The sequence below is a fragment of the Hyperoodon ampullatus genome (genome assembly GCF_949752795.1).
Source record: "Hyperoodon ampullatus genome assembly, chromosome: 8".
NCBI lineage: Eukaryota > Metazoa > Chordata > Mammalia > Artiodactyla > Ziphiidae > Hyperoodon > Hyperoodon ampullatus.
In genome coordinates, this window is record NC_136921.1 from 84634008 (window position 1) to 84657006 (window position 22999).

At 39.5% G+C, this 22999-nt stretch overlaps 1 protein-coding gene across 1 annotated transcript in view; it reads right to left on the reverse strand.

Moving 5' to 3' along the window:
* The window catches only part of LRP2 (LDL receptor related protein 2), a gene marked incomplete at both ends in the record, with an annotated part of 195384 nt that overhangs the window by 144986 nt on the left and 27399 nt on the right, over positions 1-22999 (reverse strand). The window contains 3 exons of the mRNA XM_079709604.1: positions 6819-6935; positions 10448-10570; positions 11820-11927. Coding sequence (XP_079565730.1) covers positions 6819-6935; positions 10448-10570; positions 11820-11927 — 348 coding nt within the window. The remainder of the gene's footprint in view (positions 1-6818; positions 6936-10447; positions 10571-11819; positions 11928-22999) is intronic.

A 22999-nucleotide genomic window follows, 5' to 3' on the forward strand; every position in this document is an offset into this window, starting at 1 on the left:
CCAACCTATTCCTCTCTGAGCCCCCGCCTCCTGTGTTAGTCAAATTCAAGTCCCTGAAGTGACTGTCGTCACGGACTAGCATCTAGGGAGTGCAGTAATATGCAAGAGGACAACAGAGGAGCATTTCCTGCGTCTTTCCAAAAATAATTTGAAGAGTCTTTCAACAAAAAGCATATACATAATATTTATAAAATGTGAATAACAATTCAGTACCTTGGAAAGAGAAAGTAAATATGGTCTTCCCAAGGGCTACTAGAACTGGACTAACGTCAAGTTTAGTCTGAGCAGCTTTCAGGAGCCTGAAGCCAAAAAGGGAAAGACATTAACTTATATAGTTTCCCTTACCGCCCTTGCTTTGAACTATTGGGTCTGAAGTCCTAAATCCCTATCTGGTCTCTATCCATGGTGACCTGATCTCAGACCTAAGTTTAAAAAGCACCCAAGAGGTCTGCTCTGAAGAGTTTGGATCTGCAGTACCTCTTTCTTCTCATACACAGAACTATCACCAAAATCTGCAAAGGAGGTAAATACTGACATAGTTCTAATTTTTTGAAAAATAATAAAAATCTCACATGAGCCCTAGCATTGGAGTCACTGAGCCACAGGATGAACACTGTGCCTCAAATGCTCCAGGGAATAACGCAACATATATTTATTGAAATCCATCTTCCTAGACACCGTGCTAAGAACTGGATAAAGAGATTATAAATGGAATTGTAAGTGAAGTAACACAGCTTTTTAAAACTATTTCATTCAACAGATCGTAACGGGACTGCTGAGTACTAGAGAGAAAGTGATGAACTTCATAAAATCCCTGCTCTCGTGGAACTTACGTTCTATTTAGGAGGGTGGAAGGACAGACATTAAAATAAATGAGAAAGAGTAACAGTGAGGAGTAGTTCTCTGATAAGGTGATGTTTGAACAAGAACTATTAGGGTTATCAACATGGAGGTCACTGGTGACACTGACAAGAATGTTTTTGGGGGATTTGGAGATGGACTGTTTTCAATGAGTTCAAGAAAGAAAGAAGGAGAGGAAATGGAGATAGATAGTGATTAAAGACAATTCTATGTAACTTTGCTGTGAAAGAGAGCAGAGAAGCAGGGTAACAGCTGAGAGGGATCTTAGGGTCTTTTAAAAGATGGGAGATATTTATAATGTGCTTGTAAGATGAAGACTAAATAAGAGATTTTTCTCTTTCCTCAAGGTTTCAGGGCTCTGAATCCTATCTCAAACTGCTTAAAAAATAAAGGTCCGTCTGTGATATGATATGTAAGATGGGGTCAGTCTGCTTCCTCCTTCTCACCTCGAGTAGAGAGAATAGTAAGAGCAAGGCGCAGTGGGGCTGAGTTTGATGAACATGTCCGTCACCAGGCATCACTGTCCAAAGAATGACTTATCCCTCCTCTTCACTCCCTCCCAGTTATGCCCCCAGTTGGAGTTTCAACAGTTAGAAATATAAAGTTAGATATACAGAATTCTAAAGAACAGAAAGTCAGTAGAAATAAAACTTCAGAGATGAAGCCGCCCCCGTGGCAGGCAGACCAAATACTGCTGATTACCAGCAAGAAAGCCTTCATTGTAACAAGGATTTGACCCTTTCTTTGGCATTCCTAAGTAACAAAAGAGAAGTGCAGCAAACCAATGATAATTAGCAATAGTTTTACTCACACCAAAAGCGTGCTAATATGGTACTTGATAAAGATGAAATAATCTGTTTACTTAGCTAAGAAAAAATTATACTATTTTTGAGCAACCGAAAGTCAGTGCAACATATTCATTGAATGGCCCATAATTGCTGCATTGTTCTGATGTTTATCTTAGGCTCTGAGTGGGTTTTCCTTGATGCTAATCCCATTAAAAGCCAAATGGATGGCAGTTTCAACTCTCTGTTCCTTAAAAAATAATAATAATTGACAAGCTGTTTAATAGCAGGTGCCATTTTACAGATGGCCAGACTGAAGAGCAAAATAACTTAGGAAAAATGAACTTTTACCTGTTTCATAGCTGTACACACACACACACACACACACACACACACACACACACATATATTTTTTCAGAAAGTCCTCAAACAGTAGAATAACCAAAAATATCTTATGCCTTATGCATATAGGAACACAGCAGACAAAAAGACCAAATATGATACGAAACTATTTATTTCAAGGATAATCTTTTTATTGGGACCTTAATACCCTTGCCTTTCTTGCCATCTCACCCATTCTTTTCCCTCCCTTCTCCCTGCTTCCCTGAGTGGACCCTTATACACCATTCATTGTTATGTAAAAGGAGTGCTTGGAATGGACACAAGGTGCTCTGTCTTGGAGCTCAAGACCTTGATCTTAGAAGCTTGAAACGGTAAGAACTATATCCTAGGGGTCTGATCTGACAGGCGGGACTACGAACAACAGAGTCAAGCTTCCTGATCCTTTCAAATATTTGGGGAAAAGAAATAAGTCCTTCTTGGCAGTTTTCCAACATCCACCACTATATTTAAGTGGTTTCTAGTACCTAGAAGACCCATTCCTATAGACAATCTTATTTCTGAGAAATAGACAAATTAAAGCCATATTCATAAACTGATTCTAAGTTTGTCCAGAAGTAATTTTCCTATTCATCATGACTGCACAAACAATAGAACAAAGTGTCATGTCTCACAAAAAGGTTTTCTGGCCAAGCCTCACTTAATCCTCCATTATGTGGGAACATTCTAATTTAAAATAACTAATTAAACAGTTGCTATATATCTGAAGTGACATTTAAAATAGCTAAGTACCTCTACGACTAAATGGATCTTAGCATGATTATCAATGGCTGCTAATATCACAAAGGGGCAGTTAGACATTAGGTGCCTCCTGATGGAAATACATACCTTTATATACAAAGTGTTGTTGCCCTTATACACACACACACACACCCTTGCATGTGTTCAAGCCTCTAGACTAGTGCTATTTTCAACTGGAGCAGGGGAGGGGAATTCTGCTCCCAGAGGACATTTGACACTGTCTAGAGACGTTTTTGGCCATCACCATTGGGAGGTTCTGCTGGCTTCTAGTGGATAGAGGCCAAGGATACTGATAGCTATTCTACAATGCACAAGACAGCTCCCCACAATAAAGAATGATTTGGACCCAAATGTCATTATTTCCAAGATGGAAAAACCTTACTCTAGATCTAGCTACCAATTCCTAGGAAATACAGGGGACAGAAGAACATGTTAAAGGACATCAGAGGGTGGGTGCAGTGAGCAAAACCCAGACCATGGGAAACTCCAGAACAAGTCACTTGCTAACTCCAACATATAGATTTTCTTTGGATTTTTATTTAAATGACACTGTAAAAAAATAATAAGCCAATTGGAGGATTTTAAAAACTGGATGGATATCTGATTACTTTAAAGAAGTTATTAACTTTTAGGTGTGATCATGATACTGTAATGTTTCAGTCCTTATATTTTAGCAATATAGATACTGAATTATTTAAAGACAAACTTATATGATATCTGAGAACTGCTTCAAAATAATGGAGAGAAGAGATATAGGTAAGACAAAATTAGCTATGAGTTGATGTAGTCACTCTGCTTTTGATTATGTTTAAAACCTTCCATAATAAAAAGCTTTAAACAATCATTTTAATAATAAAATAGCTATGTAACCTATAGGCAAAAATGCTCTGTAAACTTCTTATACAAAAGTAAAGTATTCCAAGAGCATGGGCATAGGGTTTAGACCTAGGTCAATATCCTGGTTCATCTACCCTTACCTCTTGATCTCTGTAAAGTGGAGATGGTCCTCACACCTACTGTGTAGTACTGATTAATGCGTATATGTGCAATCTAGAAAAATGGTACAGATGAAACTATTTGCAAAGCACAAATAGAGACACAGATGTAGAGAACAAACGTATGGACACCAAGCGGGGAGAGGGAAGGTGCGATGAATTAGGAGATTGCGATTGATATATATACACTACTATGTATAAAACAGATAATTAGTGAGAACCTACTGTATAGCACAAGGAATTCTACTCGGTGCTCTGTGGTGACCTAGGTGGGAAGGAAATCCAGGAGGGAGGGGATATATGTATACGTATGGCTGATTCACTTTGCTGTACAGCAGAAACTAACACACCATTGGAAAGCAACTATACTCTAATAAAAAAAAAAATTTGAATACGATAGTGATTGATGCCCTGGGAGTGACTCTCCCCTTTCCCATTTCCCACAAGAGCTCCAAACAAAGACGGAAAATAAAATGAGGCAAATCCTCCCCCCAGTACTGGTACTTTTTAAAGACTTTGATCCAGGTCATTCATTTCCTTCTTGTACAAATCTGGCTGTGGCCAGGAGATCAAAGCACTAACAAGGAAGTATGAGGATTCTTTTTTAATTTCCTCTGATTTGTTATTTTTTTTACACTCTTCCTTACAGAACACATAGCAATAAATAAATGAGGTAGAGAGAAATAGGAAAAAATACCTCATTGTAAAACCCCCTTACATGTGTGAGATTCACTTTAGGGCCATGAACCCTGAAGGATTCATGACTTGTATGATTCCAGAAACAATGAGGTTTAACTCTGGTTCAACAATTACTTGTATGTACTTAAAAAAATGAACAAAATCTTGATTAAGGATTCCTGCCCAGATATTTTACAAAGCTCACTTCCTTTCCTTCATTCCTTTCTATAAGAGCCGCTTGAATGCTTGTACCCTGCCAGCTTTTTTCCAGAAGGTCCGTCGGCAAAGTCATGAGGCAGCTGTATTGGTGACCTGAGACTTGGCTGCAGGGTGTTCACATGGAATAAATCCAAACAGTCTGTTTTGGCTGCCTTTTATTTTCCCTAAAATAGCATTTCCTGCAGTACCATTGCATTTGCAATAAAGCACTCATTTTTATCCACTTGTAAATAAGGGATAAAGACACAGACTGTTGGCTGGTGGCACAGGCCTCTGGTCCTGTTCTTGCACAAGGTAGGACTTCCTCCTTCTGTAAATAAAGTCCTTCATGAAGAGCAATCACCAGACTTGGACCAGAGGACGAGCTGAGCTCTAGCTCTGCCACACACCATTTAACCTTGAACAAGCCACTCCATCCTTTGCTGGTTCAGTTACCTTATTCGTAAGACAGTATTATAATACTGGCCCTAATGTCCTCAGTGAGGGGTCTAATAACAATAACCACTGGAATTTACATAACACTTTGAAGTTTACATAATACTGCAAAATATAATGTATGATTTGTCTCTATTATTAATCAAAAATATTTTCTTCACTTGCCACAATAAAGAATTTATTGTTTGCTTTACAAAGTACTCAAAGAGGAGTCCTTGACTCTGGACTTGCTATTTGTGACCTCCAGACACACACTACCATCTCTAAAACTGCCGGTACCAAGTCTAAATTCTCCATAATTTTTCCAAAGTTAAAGAAGACCCAACTTAGAGGCAACACAATCTCTTTCAAAAGAAAACATGTAAGTTGGAAACTACAACAGAACTATACCAGAAATTCTGCTAGGAAATGGAAACATAAAGACAAATAGCACAGACTCCTCTCAAAGGAAAATAACATACAAGGGAAGAAAGCATTGGAGAAGTTTTTTGTTTTGTTTTAATGTACTGTGTGATGACAGTGAGGCTGCAGTATGAATCTGGACACACATACGAGTATTTCTTCCATTAAGAGCACAGTTTGAACACTACAGTAAATAGGGACAATTTGCTCATAACCAGTTTATGTTAGCTCCCACCCTAGGCATGGCATATTGGGAAGTGTAGCAAAATATACAGAAGATGGCTCTTTCATTAAGCATACAATATACCAAAGGAAGGAATTTAGAAATGGTCCAGAGAACTAAAATCCTATCAAAATGATCAAACAATAAAAGAGTTGTCCCATGAGAATAGACTAAAACCTAAATCTTTAGTTGGAAACATAATAACCAAGAAGTTTATGATCAAGGTTTCTAAGGTACACAAAATCTATCCACCGATTATTAGAATACTAGAATATTAAAATAACTCCTTGAAGTCTGAAATGCAGTATGCCAGAAAGAATGCCAGGGAAAGATATATAACAACTCAAAGAAGCTCTGGGTAAATTCATAAATGATAGACCTATAAGCGCTTTTGAGAGAAAATGGGTATGTCTGAGACTAAAGACAGAGTTAGATGGACCAGAGGATGGACACAGCAGAATAATTAGTATATTCTTGTATTCTAACAATTCTATATAAACCTCAAGAGAGGCAGGTTACTCTTTACTCATTTGTAAGAAGTGATTGCACTTTCTTATTTTGCTTATGGTCATATTTAAACATTATACATAGAATACTGTGATTTGTATGCTTTTATCTTGTGGTGATCAGTTACAAATTGATATAGTATTCTTCCATTACACAGATAGCCATTTTCAAAATGTAACACGTTTCCAAAGGTAATCTGGAAAACGCTGAGTCCATAAGAGCAGAAAAACTGAGACATTTGACCTAGAAGCTTATCATGGTAATGTACTAAAAGTTAAAATTGACCAAACTGGATTTTGTACTCATTGACTTTTTGTGATTCTATGTTAAAGTTAAAAGTTTCTTACTTCAAGACATACAGAAACTTGATGTGCTAAGGCAGGACAGACTCAGAATGTCTTGCTAAAAATAGACTCCTATCAGAACATCACCTCTAATCCACAAAAGAATCTGCCAAGAGATTTCAATAACAAGAGGCATATTGTAGGCATTTCTGTCCATCAACGAATTGATTAAAGTGCCAAAGGGACAAAGGTGAAACCAAATACAGTGCAAAGACTGTAAGGGACTCACGGCAGTTTTTCTCGTCAGTTCCGTCCAAGCAGTCTGTGGAATGGTCACATCTGAATTCTGCTGGGATACATTCACCGTTGTCGCACGTAAACTGATGGCTTGAGCATGTTCTCCCAGCTGTGAAAGGAAAAAGAATATTACTTTGTAATTACTGAAAAACACAGACCAACTAACAAATATGGCAGTAACATTAACCCAGCTACTCTAAGGTAGACATCTTACAATGTGAAAGCAAATGTGTTATTATCAGGATACTATCAAAATGCCCAGAATCATATCAACATTCAAGGTTGTGAGTGTAGACAATTATATTATCAACATGTGTTGAGAATACAATATAGCTTGAAAACCCATACAGTAAAAAGGATGGATGAAATAAGAATTTTGCAGGTGTAGGTATTAATCAAGGATCAGTAAGGTCCCCCTCGTTGAAATCCTTGTTTAAACAAGAAGGAAATATGCCAAAGAGTAAACAGTGGTTATTTCTGAGTATTAGGAATGTGGGTGATTTTTTTTTCTTTAGAGTTTTCTCTACTATATAAGCTTTCTACATTGAATACCTGTCAATTTTATAAACATAAATTTAAGCTAGCTTGATTTTATCCTAAGTTGATTAGGGTAGGTGAGAGCAGAGCCCCAGTAGTTTATCAACTTTGCCTCTGGATAAAACAGACAAAATCAAATGAATCAATATTCCAAGCATCATGTGAATTCTATTCTGTGAGTCTGAGGCAGGAATTTTTTTTTAATTAATTTATTTTTATGTATTTATTTTTGGCCGCGTTGGGTCTTCGTTGCTGCACGTGGGCTTTCTCTAGTTGCGGCGAGGGGGCTACTCTTCGTTGCGGTGTGTGGGCTTCTCATTGTGGTGGCTTCTTTTGCTGCGGAGCATGGGCTCTACGCACGCAAGCTTCAGTAGTTGTTGTGCAAGGGCTTCAGTGTTTGTGGTTCGTGGGCTCTAGAGCGTAGGCTCACGAGTTGTGGCGCACGGGCTTAGTTGCTCCGCGGCATGTGGGATCTTCCCGGACCAGGGCTCGAACCTGTGTCCCCTGCATCGGCAGGCAGATTCTTAACCACTGTGCCACCAGGGAAGCCCTGAGGCAGGAATTATGATGGGACTTTTTAATTGTCCACATAAAAGAGAAGCATTTGGGGAAAAGATGATCCAATAAAAAAATAATGTAAAATTTAAAATGCAAGAGTTACCTTATAAAATCCATACTCATTTAAAATAGTGTGGAACCTTGCTCATAAATTATTGCTGTAAAGTTATTTCCAGTCTCCCCAAGCAGTTGCCCTTGGTAGTTCCCATCCCCTCTATGTAGTGTTATTATCAACGGGTCATCCACCACACACTGCATCACAATCTACAGCTCAGCTTTCTTCCTACTCTGTGTGGGAAGCAAGGGAAAATGGAACCAAATGGCATATCTAGCCAAAAGATAAATAACCCATCATTCATTCATTCAGTGTCCACTTATGAAGAACGTACTATCTGCTAGACAGAATACCAAGCCTTAGGGATACAAGCTGAATAAAGTATAGTCACTGCTCTCCAGAGCTTCACAATCTAGCACTGACTACCTACTAGGTCACCTTTTTCCTCTAGGACCTCTGAGAGGCCAGCCAGAAATATCAGAGCCCAGAACAGATTTCTTAGAAACAAGGATTTCTCCCTGATCCTACTATGCCTGGTACTTTTCCTTCCTCCTTTCAGTCTTTCTGAACTGCTGTCCCCCACCTCCCTTCCTTTTTGCCACTCCACCTCAGATCCGGATGTGCGTAACTGGACCTGATGTAGATATGCCGTGCTCCTATCTGGCCTTGACTAGCTCCTGTCTATGCCCTCCTCAAGACTGCCATCTGTCACCACCACCACCCTCCACAGCCCTACATAGTTTGCTGGTTTCCCCTGAACCACCCTGTCCCAAGGATCACCATCTCTCTGTTGCTGGCAGACCTCATGACCAGCACTGACAAGCCCTAACAGATTGTTTAATTATACAGTCTACATTTTACCTTTACACCAAAGTCAAACTCATAAGTATTGAGAATTTCCATTATCTTCCTCAAAAGAAGGCTTCTAGTGGCTCGACTGAAAAGAGTTCATACTCCCATTGCTGGACTCAAAATTCCTGGACTTAATTCTAATTTTTTATAAATACATCCAGAACCTACTGAAGCCCACAGCATCTCCACTGCTAGTCACCTAACAAACAAATTCCCACATGACGTAGCCATCAAAAATATCTGTTTCTTCTTTGATCTTTGTGGACAATGTCCATGTGAAAATGCCAACAGGATCTTGGGTATCTCAAAACCAACACACAGTGATGATAGATGTCAATGATTTGTGGGATGTGCATTTAATGAAACAGAATGTGGGGAAGTTGAAAGGTGAATCAGAGCTGGACTTTTCCAAAGGACAGCTGAGGTCAAGAGCCTGAGGTGGTTCATTACAGCCTTGTATCTTCTCTCCAATTTCCATCTCAGTCCAACTTAGACTCGCTAAAAGGTTTTAGTTTGGGGTTTTTTTGTTGTTGTTTTCTTTTGTCTTATAAAAACACAGGGAAAAGATGTTGATGTTTTCTCTTCTAGATATTGAAATTTGAATTATGGGAATGTAAAATTCAGGACTTCTGCAGCTTTCATGCAATCATGAAAAGCCAATAGGCTAAAAAGATGGCAGGGCAGGGCAGAATAGTGGAAGAAAATTGGATGATGTCACTGATCCAAGGAATTGAGATTTTCCATTATCTTCCAATCAATTCTGGAAAAATGCTACATTTAGGCTTTTTGGGTAAGATAATAAATTCCCTTTTTGCTTAACTTTTTTGAGTTGTGTTTTTCACTCTTTGCAGCCAAAAACATCCCCACTGATACAAGAATAATTTTAAATTATACAAATATCCTTAAGAGAAAGGAATGCTACAGATGACAGACATCTTTCTCACATGTTGCCATCTTACATTCACCCAAGACTACGCTCTTGTCCAAAATTGTTTAAGCCCAATAAAACACTCTTTTCCAGTTCCATCCCAAAGAAATCAGAATGGAAGGGTTTCTTCCAGGTTACTGCCCTGAACCCCCTCAATGTCCAGGAATCAGCAGTCGCCAATGTCCTCTTCCTTGCTACTATTTGCTTTCTGGTTCCAGCTCATCCTACGATGGCTCTAGCAGCCATCACTGAAGTGCCTCCAACAGACCTCCACTTCCACTCAGTCAGAAAGAAGAGAGTTTAATAGTGGGGCAGAAGGGGTGGAAGGTTCTGCCTGCACAGTGTGCTCCAGGAGCACGTGGACTCATCCAACTGCCAACCAGACAAATGAAGACCTCCACATACAGATACCAATAGGTGTTTTGTTTCTTTCTTAAGCATAACATAACCTGAGTAAAATACTGGGAATCTATCCCATGTCCAAATCACTGGCTATATTGATAATTCTTCAGCACACTCACACTTTCAGTATCATCCAACCCCTGAGTGAGATGGCTGGCACAGGTTCCCTCGTCCTTCGAGGCCCAACTCTGCATTTATAAAGATTCATTCCATTGTGTTTTGTATTTGTAACAGGTTGGAATTTAAGGTGTCCAAAGGGCCAAAACAAGATTCCTCTACAAGCACTTACGGCAATGCCGCCGTTCATCTGAGCCATCAATACAGTCTTCTTCCTCGTCACACACCCAGTGGGCAGGGATGCATAGCTCCTCACTCTGACACAGGAACTGGTTGGAACGGCAAGTAGAGTGAGCTAAAATAAACCGGAAAAAAAGTCATTATGTCTAACATCCACCCTATTATACCAACAACCAATGCTCGTTTCAAAAGAAGTATATCAACTCCTGCTCAATATATTTGATAGCAAATATAAAAAACCTTAGAGCCTGTGGACTTTAACCAGTGTTCACGGTCAAGTAATCTCAGCAATGGTATCACAACAAAATGATGATCCAAAACAATACAAAATACAGAGAATAAAACAAACAGCCCAAACACACATTCATACAAAGTTATGACCAAAAAAATATTAAATTTTTAATTTCAATAAAATCAACCATGAGTTTATAATTATTAAATTATTTGAAGTGTTTTGTAATAACTAATAGTAAAGCATCATGATAAATTGTAAAATCCATGAGATTTGGAAAATAAGACCCAAAATCAAATAATTTATTATTTCTACAATTTACTTGCTTTACAATCTTCAGCAGGTTCCCTGAATCTCAATGTATGCATCATAAAATGGGGACTATATTTTTCTCACGGTGTGCTATAGAAAATAAGTAGAATGGAATATTACTCAACCATAAAATGAAACGAAATTGAGTTATTTGTAGTGAGGTGGATGGACCTAGAGTCTGTCATACAGAGTGAAGTCAGAAAGAGAAAATCAAAGACTGTATGCTAACACATATATATGGAATCTAAAAAAAAAAATGGTTCTGATGAATCTAGGGGCAGGACAGGAATAAAGATGTAGATGTAGAGAATGGACTTGAGGACACAGGGAGGGGGAAGGGTAAGCTGGGATGACGTGAGAGAGTGGCATGGACATATATACACTACTAAATGTAAAATAGATAGCTAGTGGGAAGCAGCAGCATAGCACAGGGCGATCAGTTCAGTGCTTTGTGACCACCTAGAGGGGTGGGATAGGGAGGGTGGGAGGGAGACGCAAGAGGGAGGGGATATGGTGATATATGTATATAGCTGATTCACTTTGTTGTACAGCAGAAACTAACACACCATTGTAAAGCAATTATACTCCAATAAAGATGTTAAAAAAAATAAGTAGAGTAACATATGTGAAAGTACCATGTAAATAAGTTGCGAGTGATTGTCATTGGTATGTTTTTATCATCATCATTATGGAACATTGATAAATTGTTGGTATGACTGTTCAATTATTACTTTATCTCTTTCTCTTTGTTACAGCTAAAATGACCATGAAGCACTTCTGCTACTCAGAACAGAGCTTAGCCCCACCGCTCTTCACTTACGGCAGCCAATTTCATCTGAGCCATTCGCGCAGTCTCTGGTCCCATCACACCGCCAGGATGCAACGATACAAAGCCCAGGTCGGCACTGAAACTCATCACTGTGACATTCTGTAATCCCACAAGCAAGAGAAAGCCAGTTTAAAAAGTTACCCACACAGATATTTCAAGAAAATACAAATTTTTGATGAAAACAAAAAATTAGTCAACTAATTAGTAATCAAAGAATGTAAATTACTTATACAATTAGGAAAACATTTTTATGATTATATTCTGTTTCAGGGTCTGCAGGAAAGTCATTTTCACACACAGCTGACTAGAGTGCACCTTGAGGTAACCAATCTGGAAAGCAATTTGACAACAGGTATCCTGCTTTTTAAAAGTGCTTATTCTTTAACTTAATACTTTTACTTCTAGGTAATTTTTTTTCCCCTTAAGGAACTAAGCAGAGAATAAAGATTTATGTGTAGAGGTTTTCATCATAGCATAATTTATAATAAAGGAAATTGCAAACCTCGTAAATGTCCAATAATATGAAAATGAATAAATTTTCTTATATCTATATTTATATATCATATTAGGAACTTATTAAAATAGTTATGAAGAACTTCTAAACGATTTGGAGAAATATTTGTAATATTTCATTACACATTATAACAAAGACAAGGATGCAAAATTTTACCCGTAACAGAATCATATATAACAGAAAAAAAGCACAGAAAAGGCCAGAAAGTTAAGGGTGGTTATCTCTGATACCATCATGAGTAACTTTTCATTTGTGGGACTGTGCTTTTTTCAGTTTCCCACCCTACAGTCTTTTTAAGTGCCTTTTTATTACTAAACCATATACAGTATTTTATGGTTCTTCATTCTTAGATACAAGACCAATATTATGGCTTTTTGCTTGTAACTTATTTGTAAGATGCCAGGTACGGCTCTTCTCTGCCAACAAACAAAGGCCAAGAAACAAACAAACAAAAATCTCTGCAGCCAATCAGAGTGCACAAACTTGGCATCAAACTAGCCACATTTCCAAGTAGCAGTGATATCCCCTAGTGATACCAGAAAGTGAATATAACTTAAACAAGTTCATTTAATTCAACCAGTATATCCTGCAGTTTTCCTAGTTCTCCCCAGGGGACTAATTTGGCAGTTAGAGATCCTCTGAGTTTCCCCAAATATCTGACCAGCAACCTCCCCATACATTATGTGCCAAGTATGAATTTTATTTTTAAGAGAGCAGCCAACACCAGCCCAACGTGGAGAAGACTCAAAATTATTCTTTCACAAACCCATGGTGGTAGAGGAATAATTCGAGGGATTGGAAGAATAATTATACTTTCCCCATGTATTTAAGCAATCATGCTAAATTACCCATTTCAATGTTTGACTAATTAAACTGAAATTAAGTAAATATACACATCAATTACCTACTCCTAAAATAAATAAACAATGTGCTATCCTGTCTTGTGTAAATGCAGGCGTATCAAGAGCATGACATAAACACAGTTAAGTGATCTATTCCTAGGGGATATAGGCTACTTTGTTCATGGAATGTTCAAATCTGATTGTCTGGTAGTGACATCCTGATTTATAATGTATGCTGCAAATGGTCAGAAACTTTCCTTGGCTAAATGGTGGTACCGAGTGGTACAGGAATACGTACACCCAAATACCTTCTATAGACTAATGCATGATGGTGGTTGGTGGTGCAGGTCTGGGGTTGGTGGTGCAGGTCTCTTATCAACTACCTTTAAAACACAACAACCTCCCTTGCAAAAATGCCCCTAAGGAATGTACAAATTCACTCTGGAATCCCAGAACTTCTCATTGGATTTTGTTCTACAAAGCAATATTTCCATGAGAGATTAGAGGCTTTGGAGGTTTAGCTATTAGCACAACATATATTAAATCACTTTTATCAATTAGGTCTATTGTTAGTAAGCCAACATAATACATTTGTAAATTCAGTACATTTGTTTCCCTTAGTATCTAATAATTTCTGGTTGAAAAATTATAACAATCTAAAGGTCAGTCTACTTACAAAGAGTTTCCTATTGCTGGAAAAATCATACACTTAGAAACTGAGCATACTGAAGCAAATTCTCAGAACAATATACTACCTGTTTTTAAATATATGTATAATTAGTGTTATTTCTTAAGCAACATTTTTGTTTATTTGTTATTTTTTTTCTTTTTTCATTTCTTAAGCAATTTTTATTACAAGTCAAATTTTGAGGTTGTTTTTTGTTTTTGCTAAAATATGAAGTTAAGCACATCATGAAAAGAACACAAAATAGATACCCGAAAGTCATTTTTTAAGCACTTCAAAGTCAATTATTTAAAAATCACACATTAGGGCTTCCCTGGAGGCTCGGTGGTTAAGAATCCGCCTGCCAATGCTGGGGACACGGGTTCGAGCCCTGGTCCAGGAAGATCCCACATGCCACAGAGCAACTAAGCCCGTGAGCCACAACTACTGAGCCTGCACTCTAGAGCCCGCGAGCCACAACTACTGAGCCCATGTGCCACAACTACTGAAGCCCACGCGCCTAGAGCCCGTGCTCCACAAGAGAAGCCACCACAATAAGAAGCCCGCACACCACAACGAAGAGTAGCCACTGTTCACGGCAACAAAGACCCAATGCAGCCAAAAATAAATAAATGAATTTATTTTTTTAAAAAATCCCAATGCTAAGCCCAGCAGCTGGCATTATAGGGGGAAAAAAATCACACATTAAAAAAAAATTAAACTGATAGGGGAAGTTTTACAATTAAGTAACTCTTTCTAGTTAGTATTTTTCACATTTGACCTCCCAAATACTCAGTTATCTCAAGTAATATATCAAGCCCAATTCACTCAACTTATCAACAGATCCATGGTAATTCATTTGTCAAGTTCATCTTTTCAATATTAACTTCCATGCCTGTTATAACGCCCAAATGACTATTGTTTGGAAACATCTCTGCAGAAGAACAAATGGATACTCTATCACTTGCTGGGTGGCATCTTAGTAATCAACCAAATGCTCCACTAGTGTCAGAAGACTGTCATCCATTCTATTACAAAGGAAATATGTGTTGTTGAAAAACAAACTGCTAGTATAGCACAGGGAACTCTATTCGATACTTTGTAATAACCTATATGGGAAAAGCATCTGAAAAAGAATAGATATATGTAGATATATAACACAATCACTTTGCTGTACACCTGAATCTAACACAACATTGTAAATCAACTATTCCCCAATATAAAATAAAAATTTTTAACAATAATAATAAAATAGAAATCAAACAAAAATAATAATAAAGTTCCAAAACAGGCAAAAATAAAAAATAAATTAAAAAAAAAAACACACTGTTAGTGAAAAGGTCTAGATCAAGTTTGATAACAATTTCAGCTGCCCCTGATTTCAACTGGTTTGTATGCACTTTATTTTCTGAGAGTTTTTTTTGCACAGGCTCCGGACGTGCGGGCTCAGCGGCCATGGCTCACGGGCCCAGCCACTCCGTGGCATGTGGGATCTTCCCAGACCAGGGCACGAACCCATGTCCCCTGCATCGGCAGGCGGACTCTCAACCACTGCACCACCAGGGAAGCCCTGAGGGTTTTTTTTAAAATAAGTAGCCTTTACTCATAACCCCTAAAAAGGTTACTACACATTATCTATACTTTATTATTTACTAATTTGAAGTCCAAAGAAGGTGGGAGTGGGGGAATTTCATACTTTGGAGCTAAACATAGTTTATGAAAGAAAAAAATCTAAATAGAGCAAAATTTAACACTTCTTTCAACAAACAGTCTCTAAACATCCATATTCAACCAATCCATTTTTAACCAAGAGGTAATTTTGCAAACAATCTTTTATAACTTTAAAATAGTCTCCCTCTAATAAAAACCAAAGAGGAAAACATCATAATCCACACTGAAATAAAAACCTATTCTTAAGAACCAGGCAGTCATTGACAAGGAACCATTAGAACCAAAGGGACACCCTACTTTCCCAGGCTGGCCCTGCCTTTCCCAAAAATCAAAATAGATGGTGCAAAGATGAAAAAACGATTTGTGTGGTACTTAAATGGTATGCACCATTCTAAGTACTTTGTAAACTTTTTGTAAACTTTGTCATTTAACCTTCATAACAACCCTACAAGATAGATGTCATTATTATGCATATTTTACAAATAAAGAAACTGAGACACAGAGCAATTCAGTAACTTGCCCAAGATCAAATAGCAAACATGTGCAAAGCAAGATCTGGATCTGACAGTTTTGGTCCAGCGTCTGTACTGTACTGACTACCAGTGCTCTATGTTCTCTTCAAACCAGAAAAAAAATTCCACCAAAAAAATGAATGTAAAAATTTGATTATTTTCCAAAGTTGCTATCAACATTCTCTGGATGCATTAACTGGACTGGTGTGGAATCCACACCACACCATATGCTCATACAATACAGTTGGAGAAGAGTAGTCTACTTAGCAACAAACATTGCACATAAAAACAAAAGAAAATTTGCAACAATCAAAAGCAATGCAAGGAGGGAGGGATGTGGAGGAGGGATGTATTGGGAGTTTGGGGTTAGCAGATGCAAACTATTATACAGAGAATGGAAAACAAGTTCTCACTGTATAGCACAGGGAACTATATGAAATATCCTGTGATAAACATAATGGAAAAGAATATGAAAAAGAATGTATATATATGTATAACTGAATCACTTTGCCGTACAGTAGAAATTAACACAACATTGTAAATCAACTACATTTCAATAAAATAATTTTTTTTAAGAAAAAGCAATGCTGGAAAAAAAAAAGAAAAAAAAGCAATGCAGGGAAATCAAAAAAAGAGTTTCAATCTCTTCAAGAAAAATTACAATAGACATAGGAATAAACTTGTTTTTCAACGTTATAGAGCCCCAAGCTGGAGAAAAACAAGAGTAATCCTTTCTTCATAAATAGCCATAGCCCAAGCTTCCTGGTTTAAGTGTTGGACTAAGAATGTGTTAAGATAAGATATTGGAGTAACAGATAATGCCTAGAGGAGGGAAGAAGTTTGTTTTTCCAGAAGGGGCACAGGACGGAATTGAGAGCACCACTTCTGTATCCTTTACAAACTCTGGCACAGTGCTAGGCACATGTGGGACAGTTAACACGTATTCACCAGGTAATGAAGATTTCTCTTTGTAAAATTACATATCAGAGATTCATAAAACCATCAAGGCAAACAATGAGTCTTTTAATTGGAGTTTACTATCTTAAATCTATAGAAAGAAAAATGAAACCTGGTATAATTTGAAATAGGAGGAATATCTAAAAGTTTTAAAAAGAGAAAAATATTGAGTCATACTAATGTTTCATTCTTTTTTGAATCTTTTTAAATTTATTTATTTTATTTTATTTTATTTTATTTTTGGCTGCACTGGCTCTCCGCTGCACTCGGGGCTTTCTCTAGTTTCAGCGAGCGGGGGCTACTCCTGTTGCAGAGCACAGGCTCTAGGCACACAGGCTTCAGTAGTTGTGGCACACGGGCTCTGTGGCGCAGGCTCAGTAGTTGTGGCGCACAGGCTTAGTTGCGCTACGGCATGTGGGATCTTCCCGGACCAGGGCTCGAACCCGTGTCCCCTGCATTGGCAGGCGGATTCTTAACTGCCGCACCACCAGGGAAGGCCCCTAATGTTTCATTCTTTTGCCCTTTCCTTATAAGAGTTTCTTTTTCCTCTCATGAATTCCCTTATTAGAAGAAAAAGGCAAGTCGTGGTCAATGGAACATTGTCCAAAGTTAACAGAATAAGGTAATTTCTGTGGCAAATCCTACTTTCCGGCTAGATCCTCTAACATGTGCTGGTCTTTCCAGACACTTTTGGTCTACCTGAGGAGGCACATGTGCTCTTTTTAAAAACATGTAACACTGCGTGGCACTTTAATAGTCTTACCTCCACTGAACTCAAAGAAATACATTCCTTAATTCACCCATAATTTTTACTTCACTTTTTCGGTACTTTGTTTTTATTCCCTTGGTATTGACAGACATACTTGTGATGTTTATAAGCTGGGTGATGGTTTACTACAATTCTCACACCTTGTCCACACCAACAAGGCCAGTCCCCTTTTGAAGATTTAAAGTCACTTGCTAATTTCCAAACTTGACACTGCAGCCATGACAGCCAAGGGTAACAAACTGTCTGGAGACCCTGCCCTGCCTAATGTCAACCAGTGGAATAGCCACCAACTCAACTGATGGAACTGAAACAAGACGGGTACAGCAAACCAGCCTACTACTCTTTCTGTACAACATTTTAGCTGCCTGGTTTTCAGAACAGGTCACCAAATAGGTGGCCAGAATTATTCTTTTTTTTTTTAATCCAGTTTACAAACAACTGAGTTGACTGCTTTTTCCAAATTATTGTTTCAGAGCCCTGATGTTTTGATAGAGGAAAACAATATTGATATTGAGAGGACATTTCAAGAAGTCAAAGACTTTGAGGGAAACCCACAAAGCCAGCTGATGTGTGATCATGTACACACATCACTTAAATGAAATTTTTTTTTTTAAAAAAGGACCAAAAGAATATGATGTCAGATTCAATAAAGCCACACATGAAAAAAAATCATACCCACTGTGTGCAAAACTTTGTTCAAGGTTTGTGGAAGAAACGAAGAATGATAAGATATGATCCTTTGTTTTAATAGAACTTACAAATTTATTGGGGACAAAAGTTATTTATGCATTATAAATTAAATAGCCATGTAACAACAATAGCTGCTATTTGTTGATCACCTACTATGTGTTGGACAATATAAAAAGCTTTATACACATCCATTTTTTTTTAGAGATTTAATTTTATTTATTTTTGTCTGTGTTGGGTCTTTGTTGCTGTGCACGGGCTCTCTCTAGTTGTGGAGAGCCGGGGCTACTCTTCATTGCGGTGCGCGGGCTTCTCATTGAGGTGGCTTCTCTTGCTGCGGGCCACGGCGGGCCATGGGCTCTAGGCAAATGGGCTTCAGTAGTTGTGGCATGCGGGCTCAGTAGTTGTGGCACACGGGCTCGAGAGCACAGGCTCAGTAGTTGTGGAGCACAGGCCTAGTTGCTCTGCGACATGTGGGATCTTCCCAGACCAGGGCTCGAACCCATGTCCCCTGCATTGACAGGTGGATTCTTAACCACTGCACCACCAGGGAAGTCCCTATACATATCCACTGGATCTTCTTAGAAATATGTGAAGTGAGATTTATATTTATTTAATAGAAGGGGAACTTGAATCTCAAGGGCATTAAGCAAATTCCCACAGATGCAGAAAATGTCGGAGTCTGATTCAGACCCAGGGCCTGTGTGATTTCAGAGCCTGTGCTCTATTCCTCAACCCCCATCCCATAAAACAAATGACAGCTTTCAATCACCCAGAATTTATTAAGTGCCAGCAGTATTTTAAGTGTTTCCCAAAGATTATCTCACTTATCCTCACAACAATCCTATGAGATGGTACTAACAGCCCCATTTCATAGATGAGAAAACTGAGGCTTGACCAAATCTCACAACTGGTAGGTGGAGAAGCAGGGATTCACACCTAGGTAGTATGACTCCAAAGTTGTGCCATATGACAGTAGATGATTTCGTTCCAAATAAGCAGCAGAGGTAATAAGAACCAATTGGTCTCAGGGAGAAAAAAATGAATACCACAAGATGATGCAATAAGAGAGGCTTCATGAAGGAGAATAAGACTGCACTGGGCCTGTGTGAAAGAGCAGGACTTGGTGGGGGGGCGGTGAAGGAGGGACCGTGCTTTGTGCAAGGGCCCAAACAACTTGAGGGAGGCCCAGCATGAGTGAGGGGGGAATAAGCAGGCCTCCATGGCCCAAGTGCAGGGAACCTCTTCTAAAGTGGGGGACAACCAAGCTGGGGAGATGGGGAAGAAAGGGCCTTGAATGCCAAGAACAGAGTGACATGATCAAATGGGTTGAGAGTGAGAAAGCTTAGAAATCTCTAGTGCCAGTAACTATATTAAGACTAAAAGTTGCTCTGGGTGGATGCAAATCTGAATGAGGATATAGACTTTGGCCATGAGAAGGGCTTGGGCTCCTCAGAACCCTGCCCAGAGCATGAGCTCAGTGAACAGGCCGGTGGGTGGTCCACCAAGAGGCTCTGGCAGGGATGGGGCTCACCCTGCAGCCCTTCCAGTTGCCCCAGGCCCGATCCAAAGCAGCTCCAAAGCACGGCAAATGGCCAACAGTTTCCGCAGGTGCCACCCAAGGCCTCCTAGTGTCCTGTTCTCTCCAAGCTGGATGCATGTGTCTGAGCATCCAGCATGAGGAATTCAGCCAGACCTCGAGAGATAGAGGATCTCAAAGACTGCTGAAGTATTTGCTTGATAATTTTTTTTTTTTTTTTTTTTGTGGTACGCGGGCCTCTCACTGTTGTGGCCTCCCCCGTTGCGGAGCACAGGCTCTGGACGTGCAGGCCCAGCGGCCATGGCTCACAGGCCCAGCCGCTCCGTGGCATGTGGGATCTTCCTGGACCGGGGAACGAACCCGTGTCCCCTGCATCGGCAGGCGGACTCTCAACCACTGCACCACCAGGGAAGCCCTGCTTGATAATTTTTAAAGTGCCTTTTCAATGATCCAAAGCCGGCAGAATAATATGATGCACTATCAGAGAAGCCCCTCAATTCTGAGAAGTGGGAAGTTACATTTCCATCTTTCCTAACTGAGCTATTCCTCACGCATTTTGTTTAAACACTGGCTAGCAGCCTTTCTCCCCTTTCCCCATCTCTTCCACATCACTTCTTTTTCACTGAGCACCTCCTCGACCTACAACCAGATGGTTCATCAGCACTGAAGTGCATTATAAATAAAACCACGCTTCTCAGGGGTTCCTGACAGGACGTGATGGGCATGTAGGATGGGATAATTATTCAACTGCCGTGGGCAAAGCAGGATGTCTAGCGTCCCTGGCCCCTGACATGTGGAATGCCAGTACTGCCCATCCCCCGTCCCTGTGACATACATGTCCAAACACCCTTGAGAGTGGTGGTACCACCCCCAGTTGAGAACAACTTAGAACCTCTAAGCAGCATGGACATTCAGAGCTCAAAACGTCTTAACCCACATGAAAGAGATCATCTACGAAACCCCCTGTAAATAAAAGAATTCTTCCCTCCTAAAGATAATAAACTTTCTTAAGCGGCAATCTCACTCCCTCCCACCCATCAATAAGAGGGCCTGAGATTGGGCAATATCATGCCGCAGCCGCTAGTACTAGCACCTTGAAATGAACTCCCCTGGGAGTGTGGCAAAGCATCTCAGTTCCAGGGAGGCCTGCTTCACCCTGGAGTGCTCCACGGGGCATCCACAGGCTTACCCATTCAAGGGTTGGTGGGGGGGGTCACACAAAACCACAAGCCCCTAATCGGAAGTCCTCAAGCAGTTCTTCACTAATAGAAAAGGTCATTGCTATGAAAAACAGTCATAAACACACCTGCTCATGGCGCAACGTTTTCCCATCTGTGTAGTTATCAGAACAAAAGAAAAAACTTTTTTCGAATGTCCTCTCCCCACCCCTGCCACATACGCTCACAAAAAAATAAAGATATGGGGCTTCCCTGGTGGCGCAGTGGTTGAGAGTCCGCCTGCCGATGCAGGGGACACGGGTTCGTGCCCCGGTCCGGGAAGATCCCACATGCCGCGGAGCGGCTGGGCCCGTGAGCCATGGCCGCTGGGCCTGCGCATCCGGAGCCTGTGCTCCGCAACGGGAGAGGCCACAACGGTGAGAGGCCCGCGTACCGCAAAAAACATAAAAAAAATAAAAAGATATGAATTGACAATTATCTAAGTGCCTAAAACATTTGAAAGAATCTCTAAGTTTTGACCAAGAACACTCAGCAATGAAAACTTTCTGCCAGCCATTACCAAACACTGAAATTGTGTTTGTATTAGTCTTTTCTGTATTTCCTCATATAATCCATGCAGTGTTTTCTCTATCAGCTGAATCATTGAGGTTCCTATAGATGGACTCCTCCTCCACATGGGAGAAAACTAAGTCCAAGACCTTTGTCCCCACTCCCCCACCAAGGAACTAACTGGTTATCTGATGGCCAAAGAGCTACATTTATAGGATGCTGAAAAGAGCACTATCCAAACAGAAGAAAATTTAAGACAGTCTGCCTGCTCCGGTTAATAAGAACCCAATGAATCAAACTCCATGAGAAAAGAGTACAACACCCTTCAACACAATGTTTTAACATGACTTGTACAAAAACTATAAATCCCCCCATTTAAGAGCTGATTTCCAACCCCAACTGCCCAGACTATTCCTATACAGCTTACTGATTAGCAAGATAAATTATTGGAAGATGGTTGAACAGAATCAAAAGCTAAAAAGGAAAATCACACACATGTGAGAAATAAGTGACTACACAGATCTCCAGATAGGCAGCTTTCCTCTTAAGGCTTATTACATAGGGTGTGATAGACCCACTCTCAATCCTAACACAGAGTTTATAAATAGCACCCAACCAGGGTTTTTCTGATTAATTAGTCCCAGGTGTTGAACCATAAGTCACATCAATACAGGTGTGTTAAAGCTGCAAGCATCACTGCTGTTTTGGTCACCTTAACAAGCAAATTAGATCACCAGGTTATCAAGTGAACAATGGCTTGATACCAGATGTTATGACAATAGCAGCAGAAGGAAAAGAAATTGACTCCCAACTGGTGGATCTGGGGATGATTCTCTATAGTCACAGGACAAATCATTTGTAACTACTAAACAGATCTTCTGGATTGAATCATACAAACACCTTTTTGTTCTGATCTTATTTTAGTTTTTCTTTAACTTTTATTATTGACTTTATTGAAGTATAGTTGATTGACAATATTATATTAGTTTCAGGTGTACAACACAGTGATTCAATATTTTTATAGATTATACTCCATTTAAAGTTATTACAAAATAATGGCTATATTTCCTTGTGCTGTACAATTTTTCCTTGTTTTCATTTAACAAACACTTTGCTGTATTCTTTATCCCTTACTCTATGTTATTTCATTCTTTTTTTTTTTTTTTTTTTTTTTTTTTTTTTTTTTTTTTTTGCGGTAGGCGGGCCTCTCACTGTTGTGGCCTCTCCCCTTGCGGAGCACAGGCTCCGGAGCACAGGCTCAGCGGCCATGGCTCACGGGCCCAGCCGC